This window comes from Macaca thibetana, chromosome 20 (assembly GCF_024542745.1).
Source record: "Macaca thibetana thibetana isolate TM-01 chromosome 20, ASM2454274v1, whole genome shotgun sequence".
In the NCBI taxonomy this organism is placed as follows: Eukaryota; Metazoa; Chordata; class Mammalia; order Primates; family Cercopithecidae; genus Macaca; species Macaca thibetana.
This window is the reverse complement of record NC_065597.1, coordinates 23,626,558-23,639,359: the sequence shown is the minus strand read 5'-3', so window position 1 is coordinate 23,639,359 and position 12,802 is coordinate 23,626,558. Positions and strand designations below refer to the sequence as shown.

The window sequence follows — 12,802 nt, the reverse complement described above, 5'->3', positions numbered from 1 at the left end:
ATTCTCCATCATCTCCAGGCAGAGAAACCTCACAGGAGAAATGGATACTCTAGGGTAGCGTCACTGCTTTCAAAGAAAGTCCTAAACACATGCAGAAGCACAAAACATCTATAGCTTTCAAAGAAACGAGAAGCAAAGGCAAATAAGGACAAAAAGTATTGAACCCGTCCGGAGATGACTAGAGAAAGCTGTACACACCGTGCCTCTATTTCATTTCTTTTCTCCACCGACTGCTCGGCACATTTAAATGTCACTGTTTGAAGATGCACTGAAAAATACATAAACAAATAACACCTCCGCAGAGGCAGTGGTTTTTAATTAAGTGTTGATTTTATCTGATCGCAGTCACTCAGAGCACAGCAGGGGAATATCCTGTGGGAAGGTGGAGACAAGGCCACTCCTGCAGCCCCAGGGCCAGTTCCGGAGCTGAGAGAGGAGTTTTGGGAGATTGAGGCTCTAGGACTTGCTCTGTGCTTGAGAAACGGGGAGCTGCTGGGTGCATTTTTGGGGCCAGACCCTTGCCCCTCCCTTCTTTGTCTCCCTCTGCCTGTGTTCACACCCGGCTGTCATGCTTCTCCTGCTGGGCCTCATCCCTGTCTATTGGCACCTACTGTGTTTAAGCCCTGCCCCCTGCAGGCTGAACACATAGTGCCCTCAGGGTGAGGGTGTTGGTGGGGGGTGGCAGTCTCCGCGTTGTTAGTGAACACTCACGTGGGCCACAGGCATTGCTGATCTCTTCACTCTCTTCACGTGGATTCTCTTTTAATCTTACTAATGACTAGGGTGACCAGTTTGCCCCATCTTGTATGGGACTGTCCTGGTTTGAGGACTGAAAATCCTGCATCCCAGGAAACCCCATTGTTCTCACGCTGCTGATAAAGACATACCTGAGACTGGGTAATTTATAAAGAAAAGGAGGTTTAATAGACTCACAGTTCCACGTGGCTGAGGGAGGCCTCACAATCATGGCGAAAGCCAAAGGCACGTCTTACATGGCGGCAGACAAGACAGAAGTGACAGCCAAGCAAAAGGGGGAACCCCTTATAAAATCAGCAGCTGTCTTGAGACTTATTCACTACCAGGAGAACAGTGTGGGGGAAACCACCCCCATCATTCAATTATCTCCCACTGGGTCCCTCCTACAACATGTGGGAATTATGGGAACTACAATTCAAGATGAGATTTGGGTGGGGACACAGCCAAACCATATGCTCCTTAGTCCTGGGCAAACAGGGGTGGTTGATCACTCTGGGGTCATCTTCATGGAGAGACAGGTAGAAATTCTAAGCAGAGGAAGCGGCGAGAGTGAGGGCACTCAAAACAGGAAATCACAGGGAGTGTAGGCAGCAGCGTGCGGTCGGGTGGCAGGGGAATGCCAGGAAACGTGCGACTGAAAAGGATGGTGGGAGACTGGCCTGGAAGCTGCAGGGAGGAGTTTGACCTGTTCTGTGGCAGGGAAGAGGCCCTCAGGTGAATCCAGCTGTTGAAGGACACCTGAGGGGGCAGGCTTTTAGAACAAGGAATGCTGCAAGGAGGTCTCTGCTGCCAACAGCTGTGAATTCAGGAGTGCTAGGGGTGTTTCACAAGAAAGGAACTACTCCAGCAGAGTGAGGCCCATGGCCTCGGGAGATGGTGCTCTTCGAGGTCATTCCACGGGGAAAGAGCCAGCTGGGTCTAGCAGCTCATCCCACCATCTTCAGCCTCCAGACCAGGCAGGGGAGTGAGACTGCAGCCTCTTCCAGCCTGCTGGAGCTCGGGAGCTGCCATCTTGCTTCTTGCTGTTTGAAGGCATTTCAGGAGAGGCTGGTGGAGGCCAGCAAAGTGTGCACAAAGGCCTCACTTCTGGCCGTACCTCTGCTAGAGGGCAGCAGCTGCGTGGCTGCTGGAATCAGCCAGACCTGGTTTTCCTACTCCTTCACCCCTGAGTAGTCAGGCAACCCTGGGCCACTTTACATCATGGAGTTTTGGGTTCTGCATCTGTAACATGGGGATCAAAAGACTACTTACTTGCAGGATTATCATGAGAAGTAAATGAAAGAATTCAGGAAAAGTACTTCTCTTAGATCCTGTTTGTTAATGGTGATCATAGTGGCATTATTACAGTTATTACAAATGTTACTACAATCATTACTCATTGCAATGATTAGTATTACTATTACTGCTCTGATTTTTACTCACTACTATAATTGTTACTATTGTTACTATGATTATTGCTCATTGCTCACTATGACTGTTACTATGATTAGTACTCATTACTGATTATTACTACTGTTACTATGATTAGTACTCCTTACTATGATTATTACTATTGTTACTATGATTATTGCTTTTTGCTGTGACTTATTGCTATGATTATTACTCATTACTATGATGATGGATTACTACCATCATGGTAGTAATAATCATAGTAATAACACTGTAGGAGTAATGCTATATATACAGAATATGTATATATTATATATAATATATAATACATATACATAATTATATATTATAATATACATAATATAATATGTATATATTATAGTGCATATACACATATATGTGTTTACATATATACATGTGCTTACATGTATGTATAATGTATATAATACATAATATGTGTATATATGCGATAGTTTAGTAATGAATAATCATAGATCATTTATGATCATTTATCATAGCTGTTGGCAGCAGCTACTACCTTTATAACCATAATTACCATGATTATTATTATTCCTTACTACAGTTATTACTATAGGTGTGATGATTGTTATTCATTCCTATGATTTTTACTCCTTACTATAATTATTATGAAGGTGATAGCTTTGAGTGTTATTGCTTGTTACTACCATAATTACTAACATTGTAGCCTGAACATGGAGCATTGCTCTTGGGTTGGGTTGTATGGATACTGTGACAACCATTTGTTCATGTCATCGTCTCACTCTGTGTTCTTAGTGATCCTTGAGTTACTGCCAACAGATCATGAAAATGAATCACGGTAGCAGTGTCTCCCACACTTCTTCATTACACCTATAGAAAAGGACTCTGTGTTTGTGTCACCCTTGGGTAACAGGGAAGCCTCTAGTGATCTGGGGTGACATGGGCCCCGCTGAGCCATCCCAGGGCCTCAGGGCTGCATGCCTTGACACATATGGGATCCGTTCATGACCGTGCTGGATACATGGGACTAGGAAGGCCCAGGCTGGAGGAGGCAGCCTTCTATGGCTGTGAGTATGGGAAGTTGGCCAGTGCCCCATGGGCCAGGTACCTAGTTCTGGAGCAGAGTCGCCGGTGTCCAGCTAATCAGGCCTGTCTGTTTCCCTCCAGGTGTTAGAGGAGTCCAAATGCCTCGTGCGGAGCTTCCTGAAATCGGTGCTGGAAGACGTGAATGAGAAGGAATGCCTCATGCTCAAGCAGCTCTGGAGCTCCTCCAAAGGCCTGGACTCCCTCTTCAGCTACCTGCAGGACAAAATTTATGAAGTCTGAGGGGCCCCAGCTCACGGGCCCCCAACTTCTAGCTCTGCCCTGTGTTTTGGAAACCAAAGCACAGTGTCTGCCCCGGCCAAGGAGTTTGTCAAGGTGTCTCTTTATACCTAGGGTTGTGTCCATTTCCTCGTGTCCTTTGGTTGCTCCTCATTGGTTTGATTTTGTGTAATGGATGGAAAATGCAGCATACTTGGCCTCCCCCTCCTCCCTGCCCTACCTGGCCAGAGAGCTCTCCGGGGCTGTATCTTCCCAGGGCTCCGCCAAGCGCCGCTGTCCTTTCCCCACTTGCTGAAATGCACCATCACGGTCCAGGAAGGGGAAGACCACTTTCCCATTCTTCTGACTCAGGCTGTGTCTACACAGTGCCTCTGACTTGGAGACTTGGCCATCATGGCTCTCTCCAGTTGTATTTAGATCAGGTGTCAGAGGACGATCAATCTTAGGGAATTTCCAGACCAATGAGCAAAATGATTGTGCACACCTGGCTTCAGTCTCCTCTCCGATGCAAATCTGTGTGACTATTCGGGCTTGGTCTTAAAACCCAATTGAGTGATTTACACACCCAGATATTGTACATTTAGAAATGTTTTGTTAAATATATATTTTTAAAACAATGTAAGTGGAAATTCTGATAATTTATGTGTATTATATGTAAAGCTAGTTTTGCAAACACAAACTACTAGGGAAATGTTTTTTCTTTCCTTGGACTTATTTTATTTATTTATTTTTGTTTATATATTGCGATGTCTGTTGTTCACACAGATACTATTTTCATACTGCCCTGGACCAAATCCCACACAAGGTTCATGCCGTTTGGTGCATTCTAGCAATGACCTATGTAGAAGTAAAGTTTAGAGAGATGAAAACAGAAGGATTTCTTTGGACAAAAGGAATAGCGCTGCACCTCTGTGTCAAACGGTTCTCAGCTGTAATAATAGAATACTAGTTCCTTAGGTTTGTCCGTAGAAGACATCTTGGGAGAGTTTTCTCTTCCCTGTGCTGTCTTTAAGGAGATAAAGGGCCCTCTCAGCCTGAACGATCCTGAAACAGACCGAGTCCCAAATTGTGTGATGTTGGGCAGGGGTGGGGATAGGCCCTACCTGGGAATAGCATATTGTCTAGAGTAAGACTTTTTTCTCTGGGGCAAATGACTGAACTTGGATTCTGCAGTCTCTTGCTTCCATGTGATCAGTGATTTCTGGTATTGGCCTTCCAGGGGGTTGGGGAAGAGTTCCCACTCTGCTAAGCTGTCTGGAGGTCTGAATCTTTTCCCCCCCAGAAGCTGAAATGACCCATCTTTTTTCTAGTTTTTTTATGCACATAGGGAGCAATGACTAGGGATGAGATCTCCTTGCCCCACTGCCCCCTGGGCTGCAAGGGGACTCCAACAGCTGTGTTAGACCATGAGACTCAAGTCCCTGGATTAACTACAGAGAAGGAGGCACTGGGGGTTGTGGTTTTGAGTGGTGAGGAGAAAGGTATAAACCTCAAGTTGAGAGCAGACAAATGAAAGAGGTGTGTTCTAAGGTTTAAACCATGGGTCAAGCACCCAGAGAAAGCTAGATTCTCAGATTCTCAGGATGGAGGGATTTTTTTCATTTCCATCACAGCCCCTGAGTGTTCCTGAAGGCCCTTGGCCCTCCCCTTCTTCCCCTTTCCTGTTGGGCACCAGCCTTTCTTGGCCCTTCTTTGAAGAGAGTGGAATAAGGCAGCAAGAGGTGGGCACAGCTGGTGGAGGTGAGGCAGGCTCAGAAGAGAGTCCTGGTGACAGTTCTCTAACTCTGTGTGGTCCTTTGTCTTCTCCAGGCAATCAGGTGCCCTGCGCAGGGCAGGTGGAATGTATTCGTGGCCCTGAGCTTTGAGTTTCAAAGAACAGGTTGATTGTCTAGACCAGATCTGGAGACATGGTCCTTTAAGCAGTGACCCTCAAGTTTTATCTGGACTACTGGTCCTTCTGATGACCTTGGTTCCCTCCCTGGAAAGCCTGTCTTCTTTAAGAGTTCATGAGGGTCAGGAAGGAGGGGAAACCTCTCCTTCAGCCAGAGGAGGATGGAATTGAAGTCCTGTACACCCTCCCCTTTGTCCATGTAGGATCCTGTAAGGACAGTAGACCTGTCCTACAGGGAGTTACCGTAGGGAGACACCTACTTTTGTCCAAATGCCTGTCGTCACAACTCTACCTGGATCTTATCGCCTCCTTTGAGAAAGCAAATGTGAACTTTCCAAAACCCTTAAATGACCCTGGTTCTTATATATTGTGGCAGACAGTGTCTTCAATACTGCTAAATTCTCATTAGAAAGAGCCCCTTCTTTTCTGTTGAGCTTCTGATTGGGCACGGTTATATTCAGCATCTGTCGAAGTGGGGTCAGGATTCTCCTTGGACAAGAAAGGGGATGTTTAGAAATTCTTTTAGATCGGAGTCCACCTTCGTTCCCTGCTTGAAAGAAGTAGAAATGCTTCAGCTTTGGATGTACTATCAAATCCAAACTTCTAAACATTTCAAGGATCTCTGATGATTAAGGTAGGAATGTGAAACCATTTCTAAGGTGGAATTCTTGCTGTTAATTCACAGGTCCTGGGTGTAACGGGAGTGGTGGAAGTCTGTATTTTGGTTGTTTGCATGCAGTCAGTTCCACCAATTGGGTGAAAGCAGGTGAAATCTGTTTGCTGCAGGGTGGACTGAATTTTTCACTTTCTGGGTAGTTGTTTTGATAATGTGTGGGTGAATTCCAGGTAACTTAGAGCAAATCGATCTGAGATGGAAAATACGAGACCTCTGGTTGTGTCAGGGTTTATCATAATAGCTTTCCGGAGATAGGGCTCAGACTTTCATTTTTGATCTTCCACCCCAGGGCCACCTCTCTATGTGTGGGATCCTTTCTCCCCTCTCTCTACCATTTTCCCCTACCTTCCCCCATAAGTCAATCCCAAGAGCCTGGGCAGGTCTTTGAGGAATTGTGGCTCGTTTTGGCAGCCCTGTCCTGCAGTTACCTTTGGGTTTGGAAGAATAGCTGTGGGTGGGCAATTGAGGGCACCTCTTTAGTCAGGGACCTTTCTGGCAATCCACTCCCTCCCATCCTGTTAGCCATACAGTGGAACTCTCCTTCCCTCTCTGCCCTAACCCCGATGATGGCTCACTCTCAGCGTCTTATGGGACCATCTGAGTTCACAACCCTATTCCGAGAGGACTTTGTGCAGAATTTTTGTTAAGGTGGTCAGACCTCCTCACCATTTGGAAGACACAGCCTAATGCTGATGTACTTACGTGCCCCTTCCAGCATAGAAATAATGTCTGTGGGTAACAGCCTTCAAAATCACTAAGAATGACATGGGGATAGCTATGAGAAAGTAGTAGAGAATTGATTTAAACTATCATTCTTGTTTGGTATAGATTAAACTAGGAAATGTTCTCTCTGAAGCATGAAAATGTTTTTCCCATGTGAAGTTTAGTATAAGGATGGAAAAATAATAATCACAATAGACTTTGAACAATGCAACTGTATCTCTGAATATCCACATTTAAAAATAGCCTTCACTGAATGCTGAATTGCATTTCCCATTAAATGTTGGTTTTAAAAATTTTGTAAACTTTTTTTTTTTAATTTGGAATTTAGTCACATCCATGAAATTTTCCAATCTAGTTTCTGTGGAAATTTTTTAACAGAGAGAAACAAATATAAACATCTTCAAATCTTCCTAAGTGAATATTTAAAATGCACAATTGCTTATCTTCTGTTTTTCTGTATTCAGATACTTAGATCTGTTGTATATATTAGTCTAGACACTCTCACTAATATACACAGTATTTAAGACTCTAAATGAGATTTCTTAAGTATTTTATTCTCTGTAAATGGTTTTGTATAATCTTTAAAAATCTACACTTTGCCTTTGTAGATATTTAAGGGAAACCATTTGGGGTTGTCTTGCATGTATATTTTTGTTGTAGATAAGTGTTGCTTAGTTATTTCTGCAAATTTTGGTTGAAATGCTTACAGACTTTAATACAGTATATATTTTCAAAATATAAACTTTTATATTTCTGTGATAAGTTAGGATATGCGTTTTAGGCAATATTTTTCATTAATATCACTTGTTCTTTTGAAAAATAGCATACTGGTTTGGTGCCAATTTTTTTCATTAGAATATAATGCTCTTATATTATTGGAGAGCAGGTTAATCTTTTTTCAAAGTAATTGCGTTTGAAGTATAATTTCAAAATGTATTGAATTTGTGAATAAGCCTTACCATTAGGATCAGTAAATTTTTCAACTTTGCAACTACATAAGTAGTTTAAGATCTCCCCATAAATTCTCACTGTGTGGCAGTTGATGGAGTTTGTGAACAGAGCCTTAAGCTTGTTGCAAAAAAATTTAAAAAGGGTAATACGGGTTGTTTCCTCCATGCAATGTAAGCCGTGCTGATGGACTGAATACAGTCTGTTCATTCATGGCTAATCTGAAGAGTTTGATTGAGTTGATGGCGGCAGGGACCAGATAGACACGTTGGTGATTGTCTTTGGCCATAAAAATGGACCAAGGACAGGTTTTCCAGAGTCACCTTCATACTGTAAACATGGTTTAGACACAGTCATAGGGAAGGCTGCTGGTCCATCATTTGTTCTGAACAAATGGCATTTCCTGCTCCTGACCCTGGCAGTTGACCCCAGATTTCCTTGTAGATAACTTGGAAACGTCCATTCTGGGTAAGCTTAGCACTGCTTGGGAGATGTTTGTTTACCTATGAGTCTTACTGTGTAGACAATCTGAAGTCAATTTTAGTTACACAATCAGCATTCCCATGTGTCCTCAGTGTCTTATCAATGAACTATATGTATCAAGCCATACTAAACTGGAGTTTAGCAGGACAAAGGCAAACTAGATGTAGAACATAACGTATCAGCTGAATATGTCTATCCAGGACTGTTTTCCTAGAGCATAAATCATGGAACTCCTTGGCAGTGTATCCCCGATGTTTGGGGTTTAATAAAACCAACTAGAATTTGGACTTAGAAAGAAATTATTATTCCTTTTGGTTGTCCGCACTAAGGTAATCCAGGGCTATCATATGGCTAAAATCAAGTTATTTGGTTCATCTCTGGTACATATTTATAAAGTCAACTTATCGGCCATTAAGATGGAGATTTGCTTTAAATTTTTGCAGTGTGTGTGGCAGTCAGAAAAACCCATATCTAGTTTTCAACTTCAACTCTGGCATTTTTATGGCTTAACCTTATCTCATTGATCCAACATCTAGCCTGATCTGGATCTCATATCTAGCCTGATGCTGGAGCTCTTGAAGCTGACTCTTAGAAGTTTGGAATGTGTAGAGTTTCCCGTCTAGTATTTAATTTGTCCCTGTGCCCTTAGTCCCAGCTTGAAGTCATTTGCCAATGTCGATGTTAACAGGATTGTGACAATATTGCCTTTCATAAAACCGAGGACCAAAGAATTCCATTATTCTAACAAAGCCTGAGTTTCATAGATTGTGGGCACATCTAGACAGGTATGTGCATGCTTGATGGTGCAGAGAAACTGCTCACTTCCACCAACCTCATGCTCCCCCTGGCTGGCCATACAGAGGGATTCGTTGTCATATTGAAAAGGCTCTGAAAGATGAGTTTCTAACTGAAGCTCACTATCTCAGGTTGGTGTTTCTGCTGTGTAGTCCCAAGCCTGTATCCATAGCATAAAAGTGGAGGCCTGGTATTCCTCCAGGTTATCTGGCCAGTGTAGACTCCTCCATCTGAATATGAACCTCCAGGGTAAGAATTTTTCAGACATGTCTATACTGAACAGTAGGATCCTGCACTTGCCAAATGTCTGCCTCCTTTTGTTCTTCATTGACCCATTCTAATTCCTGTTAGGTGTGAGAAGAATTGTCTTCAGTTCTCTCTCCATTCTCATTCGTGATGAAATCATTGATCCATTGACCAGTTGAGAAATGATTGATGCTGAAGAAGTGGTATTCTATTGGTAAGGCTTATTACCAAACTTCTGATAATGAAGCAGGCTACCAAAAACTTATCCAGCCCACCCTAGGAGTGTTTGGATTTGATCATGGATGTAGCATACACCAAAATCCACCGAGACCTTTGCAAAATTAGGCTACTTGTTTTATTTTGCCAGATTATCATGGGAGAGTCTTTAACTAGTTCTGAATATTTGTAAGTCTGAGTACTTCATAGAATTATAAAGCAGGTACAGCTGACCCCTTCTCACCATGTTGTAAATATTTACTGAGACTGGGTGCAGTAGTGAGGGATAATAATCTTCTGATTTATCAAATGCTGACTGTCTAGAGCAAATTGTACACTCTCTTTGTGAATGGTCCTGTAACGTGTATGAACACATTTCTGGGTGCCTTAGAAGTTGTATTTTTCATGTGTGCTAATATGCAGTATTTATACATTGTGAGAAGCTGCTTTGAATAAAAAGGTTGAAACTTTGTCTGCATTTGCTTGTGTTCCCCCTTTTGCAGGCTGCACATAAATTTCGTGAGTAGATTCTGTGGTTTCTGACAGAGAAGTTTTGGGGGCCTTCTAGGGGCACCTGAATTTGGTGCCTCTGCTCCCTAGAAACTACCCAAATTTGGCCAGGAGGCCTCAATTATTCAGGAAGGCAGTAACTAGGTGGGAGCAACAACTTGATGCCAGAGGACCCCAAAACTGGGGGGCACAGGAGTGATTTTTCAGGGGGTTAATATCAGCATTTACCCCTTCCCTGATATTTCCAGAATGTTTCCTTGTACCAGGGACTGCCTCCTCAACTAGAGATAAACCTCTCTGTAGCTCGAGCTTGGACAATCCCAGCTGCCATGCATGACTAACAATGATATTTGTCACTATGGACTTAGACAAAGTTCTTTCACATACATACTGTCATTGCTTTGATCATCACAATATGGCTCTTAGGAGTGGCACCCTGGTGAGGACCCCTGGTTTCTAGGGCCTGGCCTCAGAGACATTGTGAGGGTTGCCGAAAAGACTGTTAGGAAGTCTTTCAGGGATTTGTGGTGATAGGGGATTCTTGGAAAAGGATTTACACAAGGTCATCTATCCTTCCCTCCATCCATTCTATCAGTCTGTCAGTCCAGCATCCAACCATTCATTCATCCATCCGTCTGCTCATCCATTAATCCATCTATCCTGTTTGTCCATCATCCAACCATCCATGCATCTGCCGTTCTTCCATCCATCCATCCTATCCATCTACCAGTCCATCATCCATCCATCTGTCTATCACCCTTCTGTTCATCTCACCTGCCTGTCCATCCAACCATCTGTCCATCTGCCGTACTTCCATCCACCCATCCTATCCATGTCTATCATCCAACCATCCATCCGTCATTCTTCTGTTCGTTCGTTTGTCCATCCATCCATCCATCCATCCATCCATCCTATCTATTCATCTGGCTGTCCATTATCCAACCATCCTATCTGTTCATCTGTCTATCATCCAGCCATCTGTCTGCCATCCTTTTATTCATTTTACGACCCATATCCATCCGTCCGTCTACCCATCCATCTGTCCACCCATCCATTCATCCATCTATCCTGTCCATTTGTCCATTATCCAACCATTCATGCGTCTGCCATTCTTCCATCTATCCATCCATCCATTTCTAGGCATCCATCTATCCGTTATTCATCCATCATCCTTTTGTTCCTCCATCTGTCCACCCATTCTTCCATCCATCATGTCCATTCACCTGTCTATCATCCAACCATCTGTCCATCTACCATCCTTCCATCCATCCATCCTATCCATCCATCTGTCCATCATTCAACCATCCATTCACCTGTGATTCTTCTATTCATCTATTTGTCCACCCATTTATCTGTCCTGTCTGTTCATCTGATAGTCCATAGTCCAACTATCCACCTATCTGTCATTCTTCCATCCATCATATCTATTTGCCCATCTGCCCATTGTCCATTCGTCTGTCATCCTTTTACTCATCCGTCCATCCATCTATCATCCTTCCATTCATCCATCCATTATCCTTCCATCCATCATCCATCCATCTGTTTGTTCATCCATTCTTCCATTCAATAATGGCTAATGGGCCTCCTGCTGTGTCTCAGGAGCTGCACAGGTGCTGGAGAATCATGAGATTACTCAGCCCCATTCATACAGGATCTTGGAGTCTAGTAATGTGAGAAAGGTGGGTAATCTGCCATGATTCTTGACATGTCTACAGTACAGTGCTGGAGAGAACATCTTACACAATCATGAACACTTAGAGTCTAGAAGATGGTGCCACATTAATTGTTCATATTCCCCACACTTTTCGGTCTGTGGGGAAGCCAGAATTGGATGGAGCTCAGGATTTTCCCTCTGCTGGCCTCCCTTTCCTTTTTGCTTTCTGTTCTTGGTGTTATTGTTTTGTGTGACTGTTTTCCCCTTCTCTAAAGTCCTGACTCCATCCTAAGTAGTGAAGGTCAAAGCTGAGGAGTCCTTTGCTCCTAGCTTCTTATGGCCCTTCCAGTAGATTGGATGAGGTCTTTTTGATGTTTCGAAGTATAACATCTATAAGACAAACCATCCTTATTTCAGTTATCTCTCATTTGCTAGCTTTGATGTGACATGCTGAAAGAACCCCTCCCACAATAGGGGAGATGAAAGTTAAGAACAAAGAGAGTGAAGTGGGCTGAGACCCCACATCCATCAGATATATCAGCAATTAAATGATCAAGCAGTATACTGAATAAGAAGTAATGGAGTACAATCAAAAAAGCAACTTGATTTGCCTCTCACTGTCCCTTTAAGTCTGTTTAATGGGTGTAGTCCTTCCCTAACCCTGAATGAAATCTTGATGGGTTGCAGGACCTTTCTCTCATTCATAGGTAAGAGTTCCTAGTCACAAACACAGTCTCAATTCAGTAATCAAAAATGACCATTTTCCACATAAGAATCATTGCTCCCAACTTCATTCAAAATGAAGACTTCATTCATGATCTCTGATCCTTGCTGCCTTTTCTGCATTGGGAAAAGCAGGAAAGATCTTCTGTGACTGGTGCTGTTGACTGGTGGGGCTTTTCATTCTCTGGGTCTCATAGGTGTTTATACCTGACTCTCTGACAAAAGGAACTTGCATGAGGTTTTAGTGACCTTCCTCAGTTGATGGTGGGCAGCCCCCTATAATTGCCAGATGAAACCTATGTCATCAGCCCCTTATTCCTTCAGCTCCTAGGAGTCTGGTTGTCCACTGTCAGCTTTTCCAGTTCATCTCTGTTGGCCCCTTTAGGGCAAGACAGTCCCCAGGCCAGTTCTTTGCCATGCCACACCACATGTGGCTCATGGGAAACACTCATGCATCCTCTGCCCAAAC

At 43.4% G+C, this 12,802-nt stretch overlaps 1 protein-coding gene across 2 annotated transcripts in view; it reads left to right on the top strand.

Annotated features, from left to right (window-relative positions):
• The window catches only part of CDYL2 (chromodomain Y like 2), a 206,013-nt gene extending 196,089 nt beyond the window's left edge, over positions 1 to 9,924 (top strand). For both annotated transcript variants that reach the window (XM_050773208.1, XM_050773207.1), the window contains exon 7: positions 3,313 to 9,924. In XM_050773208.1, coding sequence (XP_050629165.1) covers positions 3,313 to 3,471 — 159 coding nt within the window. In that variant the 3' untranslated portion in view covers positions 3,472 to 9,924. The remainder of the gene's footprint in view (positions 1 to 3,312) is intronic.
• Positions 9,925 to 12,802: the final 2,878 nt, after the last annotated feature.